This window comes from Poecilia reticulata, linkage group LG2 (assembly GCF_000633615.1).
Source record: "Poecilia reticulata strain Guanapo linkage group LG2, Guppy_female_1.0+MT, whole genome shotgun sequence".
Lineage (NCBI taxonomy): Eukaryota > Metazoa > Chordata > Actinopteri > Cyprinodontiformes > Poeciliidae > Poecilia > Poecilia reticulata.
Genome location: NC_024332.1, coordinates 2,066,540 through 2,092,830, shown reverse-complemented (window position 1 = coordinate 2,092,830; position 26,291 = coordinate 2,066,540). Strand labels below are relative to the sequence as shown.

Below are 26,291 nucleotides of genomic sequence, written 5' to 3'. Positions count from 1 at the left end.
GTATATCTTTTCTCGCAGATGCAGTGCATTTATCATTATTCTACAGTTTTTGCTTTCCCAAAGGCTACTTAAATGTAACCACAGGCTTGATTAATGAGATGTGTTCGAAAAGGAGATACTGCCAACTAACAAAAAGCACTGTTTCCAAAAAAAAAAAGTTAGGAGACTCTGTGAAACTCAGACTGGTACAGACAGCAAAGGTAAATGCTTAAAAAAGATGTTCCTTTATCTGGAAAAAAAAAATGCTGGCATTCATATTTGCTGACAGGGTTTTTTTCCTAATAAAAAAAGCTGCTATAGCAAAACTACAAATGTAGTTTTTAAAAAGAAAAATGCAAAACAACACTTTTTCCCTCCCGTTTTAGTATTTAGTATTCAATGGTTTGAATTTGGTGACTGATCTGAACTGAAGGCGGAACAGTTCAGCAACCCAAACCTTTTATCATGAAACATTCTGTGTTTTGATGCAGAAATTAGATTTTTTTTTCCATCTGTTTGTACGAGTAGCACATCATCTGGATGATGGCATGCGTTCTTCCAGAAACAGAATACGTTATTCAGCGCCAACTGTTCCTTCACGAGGTGCCAGTTTCCTGCTTGGCTTCTCAACTGTGTGCAGATAACAAGCTTGGTGGTCCCTCCTCACCTTAGTCCGGCAGATGATGACATTTCCCTTGAACATTACTAAAATAAATGGACTCTGACTAAAAGAAGGCAGCTTAGTTTTCATGAGAAAAGCCTGATAGTGGTGGGCATCATCTGCTTTTCTTTTCTTTTACTGTACTGAGCTAAATTACATGTTGACTTAACCATAAAATAATGTGTACCATTTGTATTCTTAAAGAAGAACGGGCAGCTTTTGATTTAATGTTTAATATTTAATAGCGGAAAAAGTTTCTTCAACGTCAATTATGCTGAAGAAATTAAGACAGAATGACTGTGTACTAGACAAACTGCACTTCCAAGCACACCGTTCTTTTTGACAAAGTTTGAGTGGAACAGGAGCTCGTTTTATACTTAAATACCTAAAAATGTGTCAAGAGTCTGCTTGACTCTCAGATGTCAAAAGAAAGATCATGTTTCTAAATGTTATCGATCTGAGATTTAATGAGGTGATGGTAAATTTGAGTTAGAAGTTGGCAGAGAAAAAGAAATGAACCCCTGAATCCCTCTCTCAGCTAGAACTATTTCCACTTCTACTTCTAAAAAAATGCAATAAAACTGGATGTTTTCTGTTACTGGGTTTTGGGATAATCAGAGACCTTTTACCATTGGATTTAGAACCGAGTGACACATTTGATGAAAGTCTCTGAAGGATGCTTAGCAAGTTGTAGGTGTTCACAAAGCCTTTCTTGGAAGACCTTTGCGATCCAAGCCAAAAACTGATGACAGATGAAAGCTGGGTCCAGTTTCTTGGCTGGACGAAGGTTTTGCTGTTCTAGGGTTTGGTCTGATGTTCAGAAAAGAAACCCGCAGTCCAATAGGAATAGGTTTTAGGGTTCTGTGAGACTTATTAGATCTCACAACCAATGAGCTGAATCTAAGACTATACAATTAGAAAGAGCCGGTAAACTGAAGCAATGAGAAGATGAAATGTCAATATTCCCAAAATCATAAGATAGGAACCTAGAAACATTCTAGTTTAATGCTTTCGGTGTTTCTTTCTTTCTGCTGTTAAAGAAGTACTTACATAAACTTTATTGTATTGAGCCAAAATGGTACAAAGGTGCTTTTAATTTGTTTATATTTTTGTTGTGAAGTCTTAAGCTAATAAAAAGAAACTTTGAGACACAAAAAGTAGATTAAATACAGAATTGAAGGTAATTAAAATGACATAATACCACCCTGAAATCCTGAGTTAATTTCCACATTCTTAATCTGGGCTTATTTTCATATTGTTGTGTTCCTTTGAATATTTAAGATGCCCAACTTAACCCAAATCTAACTTATTTTATTTTATTTTTTTTTTGCATTTTGGTTCCCCCAGTAGCTTCCTCGGTTTGGATTTTCTTGTAGCTCACCTCTCAGGAGGGGAATCTCCACGCAGCTCTGCTTCCATAATTAAGGGTGAAATTTTGATGAGATCCAGTTGACAAACCTCAGTGTCGCCCATGAAATGTTAATACATTGGAAAGATAACGTGAGGCAATGTGTGTGTGTGTCCATGTTGCACAAAAGAACCCAGTTGGAGATGACGCAGAGTCAACAACAGAACTGGGACAATGAAGACATTGGAAAAGGAACAAGGTTCAGCTGAGAACAAATCTGAGAGAAAAACACACGGTGACTCGCACGCTCGTGTAAACAGGCACCTACCGAAGTCTCTGCTCATTTCCCAAATAAACTTGGATTTATTCTAAATCAAAGTAGTCCTCTACCTATTCAAACACAGCAAAATACACCAAATCAAACAGGCTTTTATGTTTATCTCTTTTTTGCAAATGTGAGCAACCTTCTCGGTTTGTTTGTGAGCTGGTGGCTGTGGAAGCAAAGTGCTTCCTGTTGTTCAGTATTTCTGTGTTTACTGGCCATAACTCTATTTTATAGCCTCATATTGCAGCAAAACACACCAGTTAGATAAATCACTTTGGTAGCTCAAATCAAACAAAGGACGCTGGGTATATCTGAGCTGACGGATGAAAAACTGTTGGAAGCGACAGAAAATATTAGCTTGCTGTCATAATAACTGACCTAACTGGAGCTAGCTAAAACTTAAACGGGCTTGAAGTTAAACAAGAGAAATTCAAGATACCACAACATAACAGGGCTATTATATTGTTTCCCTCCTGTCTCCTCCAGTCTTGTGAAGTCAGCTGTGAACTTAATGTTCATATAAAGTGGGTGACTGGTCCACTTAAGGGGAAAAAAAAAGCGACCCAAATTTCCCCCCCCCGAGCAGAACAAATGTCGTGCCGCACCTTGGCCGATAAGAAGCGGCGCAGACTGGATGGAGATGAGATGCTTTGGTGCCCCTATTGTGTCACTTTCCTTTTGGGTTCAGAGTGTGTGATCACTGTGGGAGATCTTAGTGATCCTGCGCTTAAATGCGCGCGGCTGTGTTCGTGCGCTACCGTTTCGTGTGCGCGTCTCCCGTGGGGAATCGAAGGCGAAGTGGGCTGGAGTGAGATGCTGACTGTGCTCTTAAGACACACATCCAGCGTTTGGGAGGCAGATTTATTCAAAGAGCTTAATTAAAGACTAAAAATGTAGCAGCCCTCTAGTGAATTAAAAGATACGTTTAAGGCAGATTTAAGTCTTTGTGCCCATGAGAACTGGAGCCATAGAGAACCATCCGAGAGAAGCTATAAAAGTGTGTGGTCAAAAAACTATTTTACAAAAAAGAAAACTCATAAAGGAAAGCTAATTTACTGACACATCTATCAAACCGCTTGCTTTAATTTCCACAGTTCACAAAGGCGGACAGACAAATTGCAAACTGTCTTGAGTACATTAGGAAGAGTTTTTTTCTTAATATGCTGTAGATGTAGCATGTTAGTTGACAGTCAATGGGCGGCAAAATAAGTAAATGAAAATCTGTCAAGTATCCAAAGACGAACTTTAGTAAAACACGCATTTTAGGGTCACTTTTTGCAAATTTTCTATTTTTCCTCAAATAAACTGAACCACACAGTCTCTGAAAGGGAAACATTCTTCCCCTTTGTCCTCTTAATCTCTCCTTTTAGATTAAAATCTCTTATAAAAATCAGAATTAAACCACTGACATAATCTTAATCTTGACATCCAAGTCAAACAGTCTCAGTCATTTTTAGGTGTCTTATCAGGTTTCATTCTTATAAAAAAGAGGCATATGTCTACTGTTAACAGTAAACAAACAATAATTAGATAGTATTATGTGATCCTTGCCTCATTTTGCAAGCTGATTATTTCAATAAATATTAATCCTAACCACATTATTGCTTTTTGAGAAGCAATAATGCTGATTGAGTTATGGACAGTAACCTCTGGTAAAGCAGCTGACATTTGCTACAGGGACATAAAGGGAAATCACTATAATAACTCATGAGTGAGATAATTAAATCACTTTACATTTATACTCCAAGGATTTCTTGTAATTCTCCACATTTACAACCAGAAACACACTCCTCTGGTGTCCACATCCATTTTTCACCCCTCTCTGAAAGTTCTGCCTCTCATTTCACACTCGGAGGATAAACACAATGCAGAATCATGCTGCATGCTACTATGCGGTTTGAACTCGACCGCGGACCCGATCCAGATCCTCTCTGTGTGGGATCAGACATGGCGACTGCAACCGAAGGCGCTAATTGTCTGCAGCTAACAAGTTATTGATTTACACCGAAACGGGCCAGGTCCCTCAATCATATCTGCCGTTATTGCTTTGTCAAATATGTCTGACGGTAACAATTACATCCACCAGTGGCCAGGCGGAGAGTTCATACATTTAAATAAGACATCAATTGCCTTTCAGAAGCTGTTTTTATTTGAGCTATTATTCATATATTCTTTTGTGATCGCATTTTGTTGTTTACTGTACACATGTCCAAAGATGTGACTACGCCTCTTGAGTGTGTGCGTGTGTGTAGGTGTGTGTGTGCGTGTGTGTCACTAAAGAGGACTTCAGAAGGATTCAGATGAAAGCCAGGTGTGAGTCAGAAATAGAAACCCGAATGCAACATATTTGTAGAAAAAATTATATGCTGCAATATAATCAATGTAAATGGTTGATGAATAAAAATGTCAAATGGGCTAATTTCTCAGAAGACAAGATACGTCTCAAGAAGGAGCAGACAGAGACTGGAAGTTTGCAGTTGCGAGTGTCTTGTATTTATAGTGAAAAAATTTAATACATATTAACATCAGTGAAATCATCCGAATGGCCATGTAAAAATGTGCAAAAGAGAAAAGAACAAAAACATAAAGAAAAAAAGCATTAATCAATCCCACAGTTCTATAAGTAACAACCCACACCCTTCAGCTCTTTCACCCCAAGCTGGGGTTGGTTTGGGTCCCAAGCAAGTTACTAATAAAGTGCTTGGTTCAGTGCAGGTCCTGGGCTGACAAAAGTCATATCCAAGTGGGGACAAAATTGTCCTTCCTTTAGGTTCTAGGTCTGGACCTTCAGCTGGCCTGAATAAAACAGAACCATTTTCTCAATAAATACATAATCAAAACATTCTAGTGTGCACACAAGTTCAATAAATGGCACTCTTTGCACTATAAATAGTTCCAACAATCATTTTCAGTCAATATGCATATTCAGTAAATATAAAGTTCAATTTACATCCACGAAAAAGCCAATAAATACGCACCATATAAATTAGTTGACATAAAATGTAAAAACATTAATCTAAACAAGTGCTCAATAAATACTTAAGGTACCTTACTGTTCACATATGATGGTACGTTTGAACTATCGCGAGATTTGATAGATAAAGGGGATAGAGAGTGGAAAGTACAGAGAATGGAATTTAAAATTTACACCTGGGTTACACGAATCTGCTCAGACATTGTTACTTTGAAGCTGTTTCCTGTCTCTTTCGCTCCATTTCCATCTGGTCCAACTCTCTGCATCTCATTCAGTCACCTTCCTCTTTTGGCCCATCTCTTACTCCCTCCATCACCCTGCCATTTTTTTTTTTTCATGCAATAAACCTCCCTCTGCTTACCGTCAACGTCTGTGCCTGGCCACCTAAAGTTATGTGCATATTAACGCTTGCGATTTTGCAGTTTTCGAGTGGAAGTTTGACCCACTTTTTGATCGCGTATTAAAATCTCACACATCCGAGTGAGGAGTCACAGCTGATTTGATCGGTCTTTGGTGGAACGCAGTATGGTGATTTTTCGATGAGACTGCACATAACATCCCAATAAACCTTCATGATTTATATATGACTACTGGTGCGGTCAGGGGAATAACCAAGTACACTCTTTCTACTTCTGTGTGATCTAGTAGGGAAGGTTACAACCAAATACTCTTTTTATTTGATCATCATTTGAGTGACTGGCTCTGCAAAAGCAGGAGTTTTGGCAGCGTGCTTTTCTGGAAAATGTTTAACACACTGCCAAGTTGGAAAGTGTTTCTGCTGCCCATCAGTGTGGGAAGTGTTCAAATACAGTTTCTACACAATTTGAAGGAGTATTCATGAGAGAAAATGCGACAAAGTCCTAATGAATTCAGATCCAGCAAAGATAAGAGAAATGATGAGAGAGATTTGGCTTGTTGAAGGTTAATGTTTGTTACAGGACAGTGAGAAAAAGTCTCTGAAAGGGTTGGCAAGATAACGAGATATCTTTCAAGAGAAAGGTCTTAGTTTTGCAAAGTTGCATCTCAGCTAACCAGGAGACTTTTGGTCCTTTGGTCCAACAAGTTCAACAATAGGAAATGTAGCAAAATATAATTTTACACCGATTGTCGAGCGCGTTCTAGGACCTGCTTTTCAGTCACAGACCCCCCATCATTTCTCACTGGAACTGAGTTTAGACCAAAAAACTTTTGACAGAGTTTAGAAGAAATACTCAGAGTGTGTTTGCCATTAGAAAGTTAAAAACTTCAATCACAAACACACAGACAGGCCTGTGGGTAATTTGATTGAGCTGCTCTCTCCTGGCCTCCGTGGGATCCGCGGCAACCTGTGTGGTTCTTTATTTTCTGCTTTGTTTTCTTTTTGGAACAGCGATATGATCAACAACTTCCTCGAGGCAGATTCAATTAACAGCAAGAAGTAGCCCTGAACCTCATTAGAGATGTAAAGCAATGCATGTTCTCATTTTGAAAAACTGTATGCGGTCCTCTTTGGTAATTACCAATTTTCCGATTGAAATGCCTTTTAACCGCCTCGCATTCAAATGATTACATAGTTAATGAATTGGCTTACTATTTTCTTAACAGGGTGTCGGTCTCATCATTGTGACTACCCAGCTGGATCAGAACAAGCAAGAATATGTGGGAGGAATTAAAAAATGCACTGATAGCTGTAATAATTACATTTAAATATATCTTCTGGCTTCTGAAGAGGAGGAAGCAGCGTGTAAAATCCATCTTTAAATCATTTAAAAACAGAATCAGGTCTTAGATACTAGAACGTACACTGGTCTGGTTTGCCTTCAGACTGTGAGAAAAGAGGTGTAAGTAAACTTCTGGCTTGAGCTGTAACACAGTCAGTAAATGTTCTTCCTGCTTTTCTTTTTAAATGAAATATTTACAGCCTATATTCAGCCTTTACCTGCGCCCGGTTGCAAGCCACTGCCTGGAAGTCGGGGGGTGGGTGGGGGACCTTCTCAGACATCCATTATTTACAAATGTCGTTTCAACAAGAAAAATGAGAGCAGATTTAAAGTCTTTTTTACCCCCTCTTCTTATATTAAGTGTTAATCTGTGGTCTAGAGAATTTCATATTTAGTGGTTGTCTTATTTCGCTTGCCCTTTTCTTATTTGTGTTGTTGATCCGCTGCTTTTCACCGGAGAGTTTTCATGTTAAATGACATTGATTTATCTTACATCTTTGGTTAAGTTGGGGCTTGAAGTGACTTGTTTCTGTAAATTACGCGCCTTGTTACATCGGCGTTTGGGAGCAACTGAGCAAGACTGAGGAGATAACGATCCCTTTTTCTTCAGCAAGCTAAGCTTGCAGGTAAAGCAAAGGCACTGGTGACTGCATGGGCGAATGCTGCTAGTAGGAAACTGGAATTTTGAACAAAACTGGAGCTGCTTTCATGCAAAAGACAGGCTTACATTTCAAGATTTCATCACTTTAGTCATTGTATAAAATTCTATAATAGCATTAAAAAGCAGTCTTTTCAGCATTCCCAAATTATATTCATTTAAGAGATAAAATAAAATAAAATTCAGTTAACACTTAAGTGTCATGACATATTATAATTTATGCATTTTTAAGATCCTTTGATAGGATAAGAAGTTGTTTGACTTATCTAATAAAACTGCCAAGGATATTTAAAAGAAAAAAGTAAAAAAAAAATCAATTACAATATTATTTAACACATTTATTTCCAGTTAAATATATATTTGTTACTTTTGTGAGTGATTAATCCTGCTATATCGGCAGCTTTTAAAGAGCCACCTAACATTTACCAGCTGCATTATGGGACAATCCCAAAAGATAACAACACCTGGACATAGTTAAATAGACGCCCTCTGCACCTCCGACTCAGATGTTTCTCTTGACATTTTTTTTTTTTTTTTGGTGGCAACTCTTTCCTGGCTGGCCTCCTCTCCTTCATCTTCGCAGACCCGACATTTGGCACAGCGGTGTCAACACAGCAGCTTAAAGGACAAACCGCACACAAGCCTCTTCAATTTTTCAAGTCCAGTGACATTTTGTTAGATGAAAAGAAGTTTAGAGTCCTGGCAAACGCTCCTCCTCACATCTGAGGCGTCCAGGTTAGCCGAGCCGACAGTGTCCCACGGGGCGGGAGCTTCACACAAGATGCAAATTTAAGGGAAAAAAACGCACACGTGAAGCAGCACTTATCCTGCTAACCTTTTATAAAGCTCTTTGATGCAAGTACGACTCCGGAAGCGCCCGCGCGCTCGCTGGAGGAAATTAATTCACATAAATCCTAGAGTCTCGCTTCGCTGATTTAGCATTTCATCCCCCCCGCAACATTGTCCGCAGAAGGTTGAAAGTGCAAACTAAGTTTTCCGTACTCCAAAGATAGCCATTTGTCATCACGACCATCTTCCTACATTACCCAGAATTCAAGTTGGTTGTACATTTCAATAAGGAGGCGTGCTGCTACATCTATATTAGCCTTCCAGGCATTGTGGGGGGGAGAAGGCAGGCAGCAGCTGGTCTGCAACAAAGCAAACACGCATTAATAATGCCGAGCATGTGTTTGGATAAGCACCGAAGTGTGTTTTAATATACAGGCTGTAGACAATGATGTTGATGATGGAGCACAACAATTATCCAGCTCTGGATCTCAGTCTGGAACTTTCTCTCAACATGTTGGGATAAAGTTTGAGAATTTAGATTGACAGCTACACTATGTAAAAAACCTTCAATGTTTTCCTTTGCCCAATTTAAAAAAATTAAATGGACATGACAGTTTTTTTTTTTTTTTACATTTAAATGAATAAAACAACAGTCTAAAAATCTCCATTATATTGAGCCATAAAAAGATCTTTCTGTATCTGAATTTTGAAGTGAATGTCTCATTTTGCCATAGTTCGGGCTCATTTCTGTGTAAATGGTCTCATGAAAACTAAGTTCACACAAGACAACAAGTTTCTATCTGACTATTAAGCAATAGGACTGGATCCATTTTATATTTACTTAGTGTCTACAGGTAGCATTTCTGTTAAGAGACCGACTTTAGTCTGAATAATTAGCAGTTATTACAACTTGTTTTACTCTATAAAGAGCAGTGCAACAACAAAGGATACTATTCACGGCAACTACTTCTAATTTAGTGAGCGTTAAGTCTAAAATGTCAAAGTAAAATAATAACTCCGTTACTGAAGGTTACGAGTAAGAGTAATAACAAAAGTTACAACACTTTGGACTTGTTTTGACTGAGAAAAACAATGCATGGTGCAGCTACGCTCTATCGGGGTTAAAATATCCTGAAGCAGCGAATGCATCATTTAGAAAAGTTCCACTTTGATTTGGCTGATGAGCTCCACCTGTGGAGTTTGCGAGTGGCTGCAGAGAAGGACAGAGACCTGGAAGGAAAGTTATGGAGGGATTTAAAAGCTGCTGGATGAAAACCAGTGAAAGGATACGTTGAAGGAATACCTACAACCTTAAGAAGACGCAACTGAAGACCTCGGACTGCGCTTGGTGGTCAGTGGAGAGTTGAAGGAAGCCGTTTGAGCAACCTGATGTGAAGCTACTTCCTGTCAGGTTTGATTCAATGGAGGCCAGGTGAGCTAGCAGACCAGAACTGTTTTTCAGTGAGCTCGCCTTCCTTGATAATAATTTACTTCGAATGTATAGTTGAGAACTTTGTAAATGCTGCATGCTGATACTTTGGAGATGCCGTGGAGTAAATGTTTTATTTTTAAACAAACAGGGTTGTCTAAAAAACTGCATTGTGGGTAAGTAAGATTTTTGTGATCGGCTAGTAGTTAGCTGTGCTTTCATGTGTTTTTGTATTGAAGTTTTAGCTGTTAGAATGGTAAAGAAGTTGCTTTCTGTTTAAAAGTTGTTTTGATGAGTGTAGCTGTAGTGATTAATGCCCTTCAGTTTGTATTTATTCCTTTTGGTGAGCAATAAGCTTTTCTTGTGAGCTTCATGTGGGCATGACAAAGTAGACATGGATACAATTTTAAAGTTGGTGAGTTTTGTGCAAATGTGTATTTGTAGTTTGGAATGAACTGTGGAAGCTTTGAGCATTAATACTGAGGTATTAATACCTCAGTATTAAACTTGACTGAGGACTGAATAATGAGGTAATTACCTCTATGTTGTACAGTTCTTCACAAGAGGTGAAATCACTGAGGGAATGCATTTTCAATTTTAGTTTGCTTCTCCATAAATTGTGAATTAAACTTTATTGTCAAAAAAAAGAAGCAACGTATGTAACATTGTCAGCAAACCTATTAAATATGCTGAACATTTAAGCACTTTAAAGATGTGTAGCTACACAGAAAACTTTCTCTGATGCAGCTCAGGAGGAAAACCGGTGAATGTTCTTGGTAAAGAAAATCAATGTGTAGGTTGAGGATGTCTTTGAACAACAGTTATTTACCACACCGTGCATCCACACAGTCCTGTTTGAGATAAATCAGCAGAGCCGCACAGAAGTTAGGCAAAATGTTCACCCTTTTAAATGAGAATAAGTCTTCGCACACGGTTTGGGAAGCTGTCATAAATAGCATCATTATGAGATTTACCAGGCAAGAAAGTTTGTACTATGAAAGTCACACGGCTGTCAGCAAGAAGACTAACTAAGTACTTTCTGCTCTTGCAGTTTAATTTCAGACTTCTCCTTTTGGGAACCTAGCGCCTAGAAAATATGCAAGAGGACCAAACCTCCATGCATTAAAGCTTTTGCAGAGTGTCGAGACAGTCCTTCCCAATTTGTGTCCATCATCTCGCTTTGTACACGATTTTATGTCTAGTGGTCAGATTAAGGCGAAAATGCAGAAGAAAACAAACCGCTAGGAGTTATTAGAGGTTTGTTGCCATGCGGTAATATCTGCTTCCTTGCAGACTGCTCCTGCTTTTGCTTTCTCTCTGTCGCTTCCGATCAACCTATGTTTAATATCGAACAGGGATAACGTGAATGAGAGTTTTTATGAGGAAAAACGAGTAATTGCTACCTAAACTTAGTAACTGGTTGTGCCACCCAAGGCGGCAACAACTGCTATCAACCATTTATGACAGCTGGTAATGAGTCGCTGTGGAGGAATTCAGATTTGTTTTAATTCAACCACGTTGGAGGGTTTTGTGGGTTGTACTGCAGCATCCTAGCCTGGGTTTCAAAACATCACACAATAACCTTTATCAGTTTTTTAAATTATTCAGGGGTAGACTTGTTGATCTTTTTCTGGCTGAGCAGAATTCATAGTTCCACCTGAAGCAGCAAACCATTAAACAACAAAAGTCATGTTTAACTGCTGGTACAATCTCTTTCTGAAATGCTATATTCAACTAGATGCCACATTAGAGAAAGTCCTACTCTTGTCTCGTCGGACTGTGGAATAATTTCCCAATAGTTATGGAGAATTGTAATATGAAACACGCTTTCTTTCTTTTTTTTCAGTATTCTTCATGTTTTAACTCTTCCATTTTTACCCAATTTCTCTCATCATTGACTCATAAACTCTGACCTTAAGTAAGCCACGTTAGGCCTGCAGTTGGCTTCTGAAACTGAATTCAGTTTTCCATAAACCATACGTATATATTCATTTTGGAGCTTTTGACTGAGTCTAAAATCAAGTACTGGGTATATCTCTAATGTTCAGACTACAGTCATTTACAGAATCATTATATCTACCATGATACACCATATGTGAAACGTTATGTTGCCATGGTGATATCTGCAGAGGATCATAACAGAAACTGTCAATAGTATGAAGCTTAACAGATAGAAATCAGCCCTGAGGCAGATATGTTTGCAAATCAAAGCTTTAAAATCTGCAGAGACCTTGACCCAGGAATTTAGCTTGAACTCTTCTCCAAGAGCTTTTCGGGCCCGGTAAACCCCACGCCTCTCATTCCTTCAATGTATCGTGTTAATGAGAAACCACACAGGAATGGCCAGGTAATCATGTGGAGCTTTAAAGTGGTGGACTGATACCACACCGAAGTGCATTAGGGCAGTAATAAGACTAAGCTGGGCTTGGATCATGTCTGACACATTCCCCATCCCTGTGAGCTCTAACCATTAAATCGATTTCCATCTGTGAGTCCCGGGTCCGCTCCACTCCGGCGAAAGCACGGCTGGTTAGCCGGGGATTTGCAAGGTGCGGATGAACTTTGAAGATGTGAAAAGAGATAAGATGCAGTGCTTTGGTGGTTTGGTTTTCTCATCGAGTCTGTTTTCTTTTTCAGCTGCATTACGGTGGAGAACAAATGAGATGAAGCACTTTGTTAAATCTGTCTCCTTTTTTTTTTTGTACTTGTTTTCCTGTGAAAATATTCCCAAACTGTGCCTCCATTAAAGATTTTCACTGCCTCACTAAATATAAACAACTTAACAACGTGCTGCGAGCATGAACGACATAATCCTTGCATTGAAAAAATATCTTACAAAAACAGTTCCTCTGATTTGTTCCACAAAACAACTGAACTAAATCATGCAGAAAGTTTTTTATACAACTAGACTAAATCAAATGCACAAAAATCAATATATTTCGACAACTTTAACCTAAAGACCAGAATGTCTGGTAGCAACACCAAGGTTATTATTTTTTTTTTTTACAGATTTTATGATTACACATCCTTAGGTGCATTAAGTGCTATTTTTGGAGGCTTTCTTTTGCAGAAACACTATTTTTTTTATGTCGAGCATGTGCCAAATCCTCACTGACAGTGAATCCAATATCATTAGTTCTTGGGAATGATTTGTTGGCTTCTGCTTTGAGAACTGACCACAGGTTTTGAGTTGGATAGAAGATGTTCCCAATTTAGAGGTTCAAAATTTGAGTAAGTCTGTCTGCTAATTCGCCTTATGCTGCTGTATGCAAACAAGGTGGTACCCGTTTCCCAATAATGCCATTAAATGCATATTATACACATTCTGGAAGCACTTTGCTATCACCTAGTGGTCAGAGTTGTGTAATTTTTGTGTGGATATTTGGATAAAGATCCTCTCGGATGTTTAGGCCCTATTCTTTTGTCCTGGCTGTGGTTCTAGGTAAAACTTGAATTCTGGCTCTTTCCCAGATGCCTTAAACAATCAGACTGCTGAATTATTGGATAAATTGTTTGCTGTCCATTCTTGTGCTTTCTTCAGAGTTGCAGTTTGTCCGGGAGGTTTTTCTTGGACAGAAGTCACTTCTTTGCTGACCTTCTTGTTATAAGGTTGTCCAAAAGGCTTCACATTGCTGTACTTTTCACTCATCTGCTTCCAATGTTGAACAAGTTTAACAATGCAGTGGTAGATGATTTTAAATGTCCTAAATAATCTACACAATCTGGAAGTTCTCGATGATCTAGAAAACTGTTTTTTCTATGATGTTCCACTCTTCTTCCAGACTTGCCCTTCCAAATAGCTTCACAAAAGTATGTAAGTTGACTATCTTGTTTCTTGTGTAGCATATTCTTTGACATGTTTTCCTTCCATCCAATTTCCCACAAGTATGCTTGGGTGAAGTACCTTACACACAACAGTGATGTAATCCTATAAAGTCATTTTTTATTTTAAAGGTTTTTGTTGGCTCTAGTGGCCTTTATTTGAAAGTAGTTTGACAGGAAGGAGGGTTATGAGATACATTGGATGTGCTTTGCCCCTGCGCCACCACAGCACCCCCTTAAAGTCATTTTTTCCCCCAACAGTTTCCAGTCAGGTTGGTCAAAACCTAGACATATTATTTCTGTTAAAAATCCTTCCTGTTGGTCTTATGTAGCCTTCTTTGATTTTTCCATTAAATGCAACTCGATCAAAACTCACATACTGACTTGAAACATTCTATATAATGTTTGTGTGTATATGACCAGTGAGTAATGCATGCAACATTTAGTTGCACCGTGGAGCCTTACAGTTTGCTGGTTGTTAAGAAAAACACTGCAGACGATAGCACAGACTAACTTCTCAAAAGTAAATAAATATTATTAGAAATGTTTTCCCCAAAGACATCAGAAATCACTTAGCTTCTCAGTGTGCAGTTCTTTAACCCTGAGTAATGATCACAGAACCTCAGTGTGGTCCAGCATAGATAACATGAGCTCTGGCAGCTTTCATAACATATTTTTGTTACACTATTAGTTTAAGGTGAAAATATTCAGTTTAAACCAGGGAGAGGAATCTGAAAAATGCAACCACATGTTTTTCCCTGGCATTATTAAAGATTTTAAAAGAGATCCTTTTGATGTTTCGTTACTTGTATGGCTAAAAGATGGAAATAAATAGAAAATCCCACTTGAACAACCAACATTTATTTTTTCAGGTTTAAATTGGTAGAGGTAGACTAAAGGAGAGATTGATGACACTACATTTCGAACTTTACATCCTTGCACTTTTCTGACAACGTGTATAAAGTTTAAGCTTTCAGATTTGTTTAGTTACTATTCTATCTTCCACAGTGTCCAACCCTGACTGGTATTCAATCAGTAACGGCCATATTGCAAAACAGTTTGTAGTGCAAACCCATTGCAGGAACACTACATGCAACGCATTTCTCATCCTTGCTTCAATTAACTTTTGGAAATGTGGGCACTTTAAGGGGGCTTGAGTTAATGTCATGGAGGGAGAATAACGGGGATTATCTGTGTGTGTCTGTCTCATGCTGCGAACGCGTGTCAGCAGGTGGCAGCTCTTCTGAAAGTCTGAAAAAGCAGAAATTTTCATCCCCCGCACCGGCTTGTTTGGGATCGGGCGGTCTCCATTGTTGTGACTGCATCAGGAGAGCAAAATAATGCATAATTCATTGTTTACCTGATGGACACAAAGTCTAATTAAATCTGCACAGCGTCACCCGCTGTGACAGGAGTGTACTTTCTTTTTCTTCCTCCCCCCCCCCCACTTTTTCTTTGTTGTGTAAAGTGACATAAATGTGTCACATTAATGCCCAACAAAGACTTAACTGCTTTTTGCAGCTGGATCTAATTCTCAGCTTCCTGTCAATAGATTACAACACAGATCCAAGCTAAATTAAAATAACTAAGTAATTTTATTGGCTTGGTGGAGAGTGAGTAAACCTGGGAAAAGGCAATATTATTATTTCCTTAATTCATAGAAGCAGCTTGTGCAACAAGTGTGGCACAAGCCACACTTGTTATTGCCTGGTGTCAGTTCATACGGAGCAAGATCCTCCCCTTTACATGATTCTTTATTAAACCTCTGAAGGAGCAGAAATATCCTGCCGTCTCAGAACTATTACATTGGTTCGGTGAGGTGAACACAGTCTGCCAGAGTGGAACAGTGTGTCCTCATTCATTCCCCCACGCACTCCCATACACAAAGCGCTGTGTACAAACCTACACTTTCGATCAATATCTGTCCGTTGGGGAAGTCTTTTCAATGGGATTCAAATGACTTTTTTTCTCTTCTTTTTTCTTATTTGTGCGTTCACAAAAGGAATATGAGTTTTTACCAGCAGCCAATGTCGCTTTTATCTCCTCTATAAAACCAGTGAAGGTTTCTGTTGCATATTTTTTTTGCTTTCTCTGGGTCTCATAAAACACAGCCTTGAGGGTCAAGCAGTACAATTTACATTACGTGTGGCTGTAGAGGTATAAAATGTGGGAATAAAACTGCTGCTGCAAGTTATTCAAATGTTGACATGCAGAAGCAACTTTGAAAGTAAACCTTTTGGGCTTCTTGGCACTCAAACAATTACAATTGCTACATTGCCAGACGGAACGTTTCTTGTCTTTTGAGATATTATTGCGATTTTGATGTGTGTGTTGTACATGGTGGTGCCTTGCTTTGTGTTGCTTCCCGTTTGTATTCCTTAACTTGCTGGCTGGCTTAAAGGTCTGTGATTATCCAGAAAACTGCAGTCGGTGCACCTCTGGTCTTTATCTTGACAATAATGCCTCAGTAATACACCGTACCTCTCCAGCTCAGTGCTTTTGTTGGCAAGAAACATACATTTTCCCAACCATCTTCTCTGAATCTACTGCCGAACCTAAAGTGTTGCCTGAATTGAGTTTGAGCATATTGAAGTAAAACCTAGCGGCCTTGCCTGCATGTGAAGGAAAATGGAATCCTAGTCGCCAGTGATTGCATGTAATGTGTCTCTGAACGGCGCAGATGGCTGGCTGGAGCTCATCCTTGAAGTGAGGTGCTTCAGAAATATTACAGATGCGGGTCGACCAGCGTTTGGAAAGCATTTTTAGCCTCGGCTTCATCCTGCATGGCACAGCCAGATGGCTGCTGTTCATCACACGCACATGCCGTTTTATTTATTTAAGCATTTCTTGGAGGCAGATAAAGCCCCAATGGTTAAGTCCCAACGAGATGCAGTAAATAGATCATATCTGTCTGTAAATTAACTGAAAGATGCAGCTGTTGTTGTAGGGGGGGAAATAGGTAATCCATTCAGAAAAAAAAGTGCCTATTCAACTTTAGATCTTGGCTCATATTTGTTGGTCTTACTTTTTCCTCCCGTATCATAGTAACCCAGATGGCTGCTGTCTGTTTCCATGGTTACAGTGTGGGGAGGTTGGCTGGAAGAGGCGGTATAATGATGCACATGTGCCAACATGTGAACGGGCTACAGCCGGAAAGTGTGTCTAAGTTTTTATCTGCTTTCCTTTTACGGTCTCACAAGTGCAAAAAGTGTTGATTGATGTTTCCAAGTGTTACCGTCGGCGATACGATCACACACTGATGCAAGCGGGCCAGCTTTTTCTTTCTTGAGGAGGGAAACTAAAACACCCAATAGGAGCTTGGAACCATTTCCAAAGTGCATGCCAAATCGGTTTAATTACTTCATCTCAGTCTCACTAATATTGCAGAACAGTTTAGGAAATTGACACCTTTTTGCCCATTTTACTGCCATTAGTTGGTTTTAGATAGAAATTTGCCCATAATTGTGCAATTCTACTGCATGTTTTTTCTTCTACTTAAGGACATTTGTTTCAATTAAAGTTTCAGTATGCAATTCAGCACCAGGTGAGCTGAGAATTAAAGCAGAGAAACATTTCTTAAGTGACGCAGCTGGAGTCACAGAGATTTAACTGAACTGCTCTTTTTGTTTTGAATAATGACCCAAACATAAAATAATTTATTCCATATTGTTGGTAGCATATTTCTCTAAAGACTAGAAAACAGCGATAGGCTTGGATTAATTGTGAAGTACTTCAGACAAGAATATAGTAACACCAGGGGCGAAAGTAGTTTTAAATTCTTTAGGGTACTATGACAAAAACAAAATATATATATATTATATTGCTTTGAAGTTTCTGTGCTGATTAATTTTTTTTTGCTAAGCGATAAAAGCTGGTAGCTCTTGAATTGCTACAAAATAAAGCTGTATTTCCCTCAGCCCACTGGCTGCAATGTTGACACCTYGAGATGCCATGAGACCTAAACTCTGAACATCATGGCATGGAGTGCATCCCAGTTTTCCATGTCTRGCATATAACCATTTATTTTAGCTTTTAAACTGGTTCTATTGATCTTGTGTCCAGACAGAGGGATAATCAGTAGCCTAACATCATGACCTGTTTGTTCTGAAGATCCTGCAGCTTCCACTTCTCTTCCTAACATGGCGCCTCCTCATACTGATGGGAGGAACCACAGAGCTCTGTTAGGTTAAATCACATCTTCTGAAGTTGGGATATTTTTCCAACAGGTTCCAGAGGAATCAGATGATGGACCTGATTTTATTTCACTGTCATTTGTGAATGTTGGCTCCTCATTTTCAACAGTGGAGCTATAAAGGTTGTCATTTTGGAGAAAATCTCATCAACATCAATATTTCCACTAAATAAGAGGCAAAAAAAATTTTTTGATAAAAGAAAAGCCTCTCAGATTCTGAGCCCGACAGCACTAAAATATGTTTTTATATTAGACAGTTTTATTTCACATAATTATCGCGGTAGAAGCCATTTGCTTGTTAAATACTTAATGAAACATATTTACCGTGTTTGTTGTAGATGACGTATAGACAAAGGTAAAATAACTGAACAGGTGATCAACTCTAAACCAGTCGCACCTTTTTACTCTCCATCTCTTTGTCATTTAAGCACACCCGATGCCATGGCAACCTCCTGCGCTCCACAAGCCGACCAGAGATTACATTAAAAACATAACATTCAGTCCATTAAGATATTAGGTTTGCTGGCTTTATATTTGTTTTGTGGCAATAAACTTCTTCCATTTATCAGTTCCTTTTGGTTTAATACATAAAAATTATCCACACTCCTCAGCCAGCTGCCTCATGAGCTGGATTTGGGTTTGACTGAGCAAATGAACACAAACAACATATTTGGTAATTTTGCAACAAGCATCCAACTATTTAGGTTTGAAATTAAATGCTCTGTGGTTTTTATTTTTGTGACCCATCAACATTCATCAACACACACTGACTTGATCTGGTTGTCAGGTAGTATTGCACCTTCATATTTCAGCTTGACAAACTGCAGTTTCTTTTAGTTTGGATGCCTTTATTTCATTATTTGAAAAAAAATATGTACTTGCATATCCTTAAAACTTAACTGCATCAAAAGACCAACACTACATCTCATCAATCTTTGCTCGATTCCGATTGGTTGCTTTGACATCAAAGCCGATTAAAAAGTGAAGTAAAATGATGCCGTCTTCGTTTTACAAGCGCAGTAACCACCAGAGCCACAAGATGGCCGCGTCCCTATGAACTCCACGCCTCAGTGAGTGCAAATGTCTTTGTCAGAGCAATGTCTTCTGAAGACATCACCAGCAGCAAACGGCTTGAAGACACTGCACTCTAGATGGCTTTTACTCAACGCAGAGCAATAAATTATTTTCCAGCACATTTGCTTCCAAACAGCCACTGAAGACACCAGGGCTTCCCCCCTCGGTGGTGAATCCGGCAGCCCACCGAGGCCCCTCGTACTCCATGCACAGATCCTGGGAAACTGAGCATATGGGAGCCTGAGCGCTCAGCTGGGATATGTGCATCAGCATGTACACACAAGGCTGGCCGGGCTTGACAATGCGTAATGCATTCGTCATGCCAGCCGGGCCAAGCAGGCATGGAGGGTCTTTCTTCCTAATCGAGCCCCACAAGGTGATTTGATAATACAGATGGGAGCTGTCAGGCTTTTCTGGAAAACAAGACGATGAAGGGGAAGAAGAGGAGGATGGGAACACACGGAGGATGACAAAGAAATCAAATGTGCTCCATGGATGAAAGTTTCTCCTGGATGGGTGTAAAATTAAGATGAAGATGTATAGGTGGATGTTTCATTCTCTGAACATATAGGAAAGAGGTTGATTTCTTTTGAAGAGCATTTTCGACGACGACAACGAGTCATCCGATAAAGAAAATAATTGCTATAATTATCATTATATGATGACACATGAAGCGGAGCTGAAATGCTTTATGTCCACAAGCAGATGCTAAAAACCCTGGACGGAGGTGTTTCCTGTCTAGAAATCTATCTATCCGTAAAGCACATCATCTGGGGATAAACACTGCCATCATCTGCACTGATAAGCTATTGTGGGGTATATTTAGGTTTATCCCCTTAAGGTTGTCCCAGTTTCCATATGTGCCAATGTGCTTTTGCTATAAAAGATCAGCTTTGCACCACATGTTTCCATTTCAGTGGTCTTTCAGATGCATTCACCCCAATTTCTAAGGTGAATGGGTCTCAGAGGAGGGATGCTGGCTCTCTATAATCCCCAGGTTTTCTCCAAGCTGTATTCAAAGCTGCCCAAATCGGTGAGCACTGCTTATCTGTCTGTTTCTGGGCTGGCTGCTTGTCCAGGGGTTTTCCCCGCACATGTTTAAACACGTCCGGGCTGCCCTGGAGGAACAATGCATACATGCCCGAAAATATTTTCACAATTTATACGTTGTAATTATGCATTGTTCGAAATGCTGCCAGTGCCAGGGCTTTCCAAATGACTTTGAGCCTGAACTTGGGTTTGTTGCCAAACAGTGTTTGGCACTGGAGATGCTAGTTAGCTACTGACCAATAAATCTAGTAGGAATATAACTGGCTCCAATCTGTTTTCATAGGGATGTTACATCATTGACAAAGTTATGGTTGAACTGTTTAAAAAGCAGAGCTAAATTAACCCCAGTAAGCTGTTCAGTTATGAAACTTCACATCTTAATCTCAGTAGAAGTCGTTGTAGCAAACAGAACTTTCATTAGCGCCACTTGTGAAAATGAGGAATATATTACCTCATTTTGATCCTTTTTCTTGTTTTCAAAAATAAAAAAGTATCAATCTTAATAGATTTTTTACAAAGAAAGCAGATTCACGTTTTACATAGATCTCAAATTATAGATGTAGTTATAAGATGCTTCTCAGAAAAACACCAGTGCTGTGCCATGGTGCATAGCCCAGTCAGTGGAGCAGAACATTCAGCTGGAATTGAACCAACACCTCACAGCAAGCCTTCACCGACAGACCCCCAGGGTTACGGCCAGCTGATGTGCACATGCATTTCAGCTCCGCTAGCCATGACCTCACAGTAGAGAAAAAATAAAATAAAAATTACACAACTCCATGGATGCTGGTGATCCAATGATTTAAAAAAAATCCTGAGGCTTCAATTACTAACGCAGAGCTACTGAAATGACACCAATTCAGGTTATTAATACATCATGTTGCTCATTCTGTGACATGCAATCTGCCATCTGGTTTGTGCTCAAGGCGCCGCTGCATGTACACTTAGATGTGCTCAAAAGACTGCAATCTTAGAAGTTGTCTACAAACAAGGGAAAAAAGGAGAAAGTTGAGCCTCAAGACACTCATTAATAGATAAGCTCGTGTGACAGTTTTACGAATTTCTCACCCTTGGGTCCGATTCATTTACTAAAGAAACCTCAAGGCAAAAAGTTTCTATCAAACCTTTCCCGACCCTCGCAATTACTTGACGGCTTCATCCCAGATGGCTTCATTCCAGATGTCTGGCTGATAAATGATTAGATTGGAAATCAATTGGTTATGATGATGATAGCCAAATGCTCACCTGTTTTCTCCAGTTATGTTCTCAAAGTGACTTGTGAGTCTGAATGACTATTTTTGTGATCCAGGTTGGATTTCATTTGTAGTCTGATGGGGAATCATTTGGTTTCAGGCTTAAAAATTCTCTTTTCGTTATGTTTTTGTATTGAAAATTACAGGAATCTTAAGGAAACGACACCATTTCTGGAGAAATATGGAGACATATCTTTAAATCAATGGACTTAAGTAGTGCAAATATGAAAAATCTGCAACAGACCAATTAATACAATTATATTTGTCTGAAATTAATGTTCACACCCCTAAAAGTATTTAGGTTTTGGTTATCAGTAGTTATACATTCACATTCATGCTCTTATTTTGAAAACTGTTTATGCAGCAGTTCTGTTTTCTTTCTTAATATTGAAAGTTCAATGCTCTATACACGTGCTAAACACTACCATCAAATAGAAATTACAATATTTAAATTGTAATCCATCATCCAGTTTAAGTGTTTAGCATTCTATTATCGAGCAGTTGCAATACAATCTGGTAATCGCTTGCATCCATCTTGTAGCAGTGTTGCGTAGTGATGTGTAAGGTGTCAGAGTTTTGACTGTCATGCTGCAGAATCTGTTTGACTTGACACGGCCTGCCAGCTAATAGAGACGCTACAGCAGAGGGTGTGTAAAGAGGCCATGCTGGAGTGTGTTGCATCCAACGCTGGGTACCGTCATCAAGCTATTGAAATGCAAGAGAGATGCCTATTAAGACTGGGGTTTAGTTTTATCTCTCCTGCTCCATTCCTTGCAGTGAAGAACTAGAACTTCCATTAGATGTTATATGTGGAAGAAAAAACATCTAGAATCACAACATAACGGACTTTTAATGTATGTTTAGGCACATTACAGCAGAGCCTAAATTAGGTGATGCATTAGTGAAGCAAACACTTAATTCCCAAAAGATGCAGTTTTAATAGGAACACTTTGTTTCAATAAGCAGAAGCCAGTATGTATGGGTTACACAGAAAAGCATGCACAGAGAATAATGCATGAATCATGGTGAATTTTTCATGAAAAGTTTGCTCTCCCGCCTCATACAAGCTCTCCCCTAAAGCATCTATGCATTCTGAAATGTCCGTCTGTCCTAACATGGCTCGTTTTCTGCTGTACCTTATTTCACATTCCTGCTTCAGAATAAACAAGTCAAATGCTCCTGCAGAGTAAATTTAGCCAAGATCCTTGGTGCTGACTGGAAATGCTATTACCTGCCATGGTAACTCTGGGAGTGCTTGAGGAATCAGAGCGCAGCTTCTCTGATTTTAGGAGTGTAAATCTTTCTTCTCGGGGTGGATTGATGGCTCTGCCTGCCTCCAAAAGGAAATGAACTGGCTTTATTAGCCAAGGTGACACTGAATGATGAAAAGCGTGGTTTTTAACTTGATTATTTATACTTCTGTTTTTTGGTTACATACAAGCCGCAGGATGGAAAGAGTGACAGCTATATATCACAAGGTATTAACACCCCGAGAACTTTTCTGGCTCAGAAGCACCAACCTTGACGACAGTCCAACACAAAACTTTGCATAGTTTTGAATCGGAGGGAAATTTAACATGGGTTTTGATTATTTTGAAACTTGATGCAAATGTTAAATGGTTAGAATAAATATCATTGCTACGTAATGTAGTTCATCACACAAAATATCAATAATATCCATTTAAGTTTGCTTAAAGGACACCGGATGCTCATGTTAACACCGTTTTTTTCCGTTGCAGAGAAACCGACCGTCATCGACGTGGGAATCTACGTCAACAGCATTGGACCCGTGTCGTCCATCGACATGGTGAGTCGGGTTTTCTCCATCCTCACGCCCGCAGGTTTTACTGCAGCCTGACTCCAGAGCCTCATCAAACATGAGCGCTGTCATTTCTCATGTTGCATTTGGAGGTCGTCTGTGCCGCCACAGATGTTTCCGTCGCAGTGCGAGCCAAGAAAGACAGGTGTGGGTTTTGGTTTGCTTGATCAGCTTGGATCAAGCCAGAAAAAAAAGAAAAACAACTAGCCAGTTTGGGTTTTTCTGCAGATATGAATATGTTTTCCAAAAAGTCCAGAATGCTGGATTAGAGGCATAGACAAAAGCAAATTGCTGAAAGTAAAAGCCTGATTTGCAACAATGGTAAAATAGCTGCTTCTCAAAGCATTAGGAGTTTGTTCAACAGCCTCTCGTTGATTATTATGCAAAAATCAGTTTCATCACTGTCAACACATTCAAGTAAGTTTAATTTTTCTCCAGATTACTCGTCCTCACAACGTAAGTGTATGACTTTGCAGATATTAGCTGAGCTAGATGTGATAAGGAATTAGCCAGATGTTGAGCTGCTACTATCGCTCGGCAACGTGGGGAAAAAAAAGCCTGACGACATGAGATCCTTTAAACCTGTCGTGAAGAGCTCTAAACTCATTAAAAACTAGGTATGCACCTGTTGGACTTAGCTGCTGAATACATTCAGATTTAATTTGATCAAGTGTTGTGTGCAACACCCCTCACATTTATTAAAAGATGCACAGATATGGAAGAAGCATTAAAATGAATTCATTTTTTATTGATTGAGACTGGAAAAGTCCTGCCTTGGATTTGATTGCTTTTCAGCTAGGCTAAGAAAAAAAAAGTTGTTTTAAATGATTCAGTATTTACAATTAATTAACTCAACAAAAAAACAATAGCACTACAACGGGAGACAACTTTGTAAAAGTATTACTAGCATTGCCAGTGAGTGTTGTAGCTAAATATTTAAAGGTGGGCTTCAAATTTAAGATTTCCAGCCGGACAAAGTCGTCCCTAATGGAGTGCTTTAACATGCAGCCATTGTGAGGAGGGACATTTAGGCATACTCCCAAAGTGAATTCAATTTGGGATGCAAAATGGTGGACTCCAACTCACAGTTCATTAACTTGATTTTCTACCCTGCACTCTGAGGAGCCAGCAGGCTCTCTGATAGACACTAAAATCTGCAGTCAGTGTAGATCTGGGTTTCTGGAACCCTTATTAAGATTACTGAACCGCTGCAGAAAACGGCCTCTGTTCGACTCCCTTTTCTTTTTTTTTTTCTTGGCTGTCCCGCTTGTCAGGGTTTGTGCTTCCCGTGGTGGAAACAAGTGCAGCTGATTATTAAAGCACCCAAAAAAAATAAAAAATAAAAAATCTGAGGCAGCAGCAAACACAAGAGGAAACTTGGTCAGAAAAGTCTGCTTTGTATCCTGATACCAGAGAGAAAAATGTTACACAAGCTTCATAACAGAAAACTCTGCACAACTGAGACATAACTGCAGCTCTGTTGCAATCAAGTCCAGGACAGGAGATCATCTCTGCCAGCAACAAAAACCCTATATGACTCCTCATAGGAACTGTTTGTTCTTATATTGTATTTTTCCCCATAGTTTATACTCTGCAATAACCCACCCTCCCTTTGGGTTTAATAAAGTATTATACAGTTCAACAAAGCTGTGAAAAGCATTACATTATTCTGACTGCATCATTAGGAAATATTTATATTTTCAGCTATTTAAATCTTCTTTGCAAGAGGGGATATTAAGTTTTATTAAGTATGAACTGGTTGCTTCAAGTTTTAAAGAAAAAAAACTTTAAAAGATGGTAACCAAACACATCCACACTGCTTTAACTAACATCAGTTTAAAAAATATAGGGAAAAGGAAACAAAGATGGGAAAGTAAGGTGTATTGTGTAACTAATGATTAAGATCAAACAATCAAACAGTTTAGCAAAAAGTGAATTATGTCCATGTCTAGTGGATGTGAAGAAATGGTAGCATGTTAAAAAAATAATAGAACATTTCTCCTTTTAGTTGCATTTATACATTCAACCTTGCATCAATCACAAATCTGGTCATTTTGAATCAGATCAGGTTCCCCGAGTCTTAAAAGATAACGAGCAATTATGATGTTTAAATATAATTCCTGGAAGGTCTCACAAGCATCCAGCTTTTTTCTAAGAGTCGTTATGACATTTTACGGATAAACTTTTCCCACTGCAGTATTTAGTCTGACACAGAGCAGCAAAGCCACCACATATTCCGACTATGATGCTGTTAGGATCAAAAGCTTCTGAGCCAACTAATTAGGGCTTAGTTTCCACCTTTTCCTTTCATTAAATGTTCATATGACAGGCGCAATGCAAGTTGCATCAATCAGTGTGTCACATCATCTTTAGCCACTTAATGTTCAAAGCACATCCATATAGGGCGTTTAAAAATGAATATGCATTCCAATGGAGAAACATAACCAAAACGTCAATATTCTGCCCTCTTTAAATTATGTTCATTAAATGTCTTAGGTTTAAACTCCAGCAGTTTGACATCTCCAGAACTGATACCAAGGAAACCAGTTTTTTGACCTATTTACAGTAGCTTGTAAACCTTTTTATGACCCTGAACTGTTTCACATTTTGTCACGTTACACTCATAACGTGAAAAACGGGGGAGACCAACTCAAAGTAAAGTTGTAGCCTAGCCCCAATCGCAGAAGGGATTAAAAATTATTCTAACCATCTTCCTGTCAGTCTTTCATAAAGACGAGAATGTGGCGCAGATGACGAATAAAAATAATCCTGTCAATGGATTGGTCGATCTCTGTTACTCCTCCAGTTACAACAGATCTTCAACACAACACAGTATGTCCCAGACTTGTTTTTTAATATTGTTTGAAAACTCTGAATATCCATATTTAGTTTCTACAAAACTGGACATCGACAGTCTACACCTCATTCAAACATGAGAGCTGTAACCTAAAGCCTCCCGCTGCCTGTAGTGGGTCAGTGGGGCATGACTGCATTGTGGAGCTCAGAGCTCCCGTCCATGAAGGAACAGAGTCCCGCTGCGACATCCCGATTATTTTCCCCCTGTGTAAGCACTGATTGGCTCTACGGTGCCAGTGTATGCCGATCAGTGAGACGTGAATCCCCAGCCGCCTCCAGATTTGACTGGAGTGGAATTAGCGCCACGTCACAAATGGTTTCCCCTCCCCTTTTCCAGTTCTCTCTGCGTCAGTTTTGTTTGG

The 26,291-nt window shown here is 39.2% G+C and overlaps 1 protein-coding gene across 1 annotated transcript in view; it reads left to right on the top strand.

Moving 5' to 3' along the window:
• The window catches only part of LOC103476105 (gamma-aminobutyric acid receptor subunit gamma-3-like), an 86,282-nt gene that overhangs the window by 4,191 nt on the left and 55,800 nt on the right, over window positions 1-26,291 (top strand). The window contains exon 3 of the mRNA XM_008428206.2: window positions 22,994-23,061. Coding sequence (XP_008426428.1) covers window positions 22,994-23,061 — 68 coding nt within the window. The remainder of the gene's footprint in view (window positions 1-22,993; window positions 23,062-26,291) is intronic.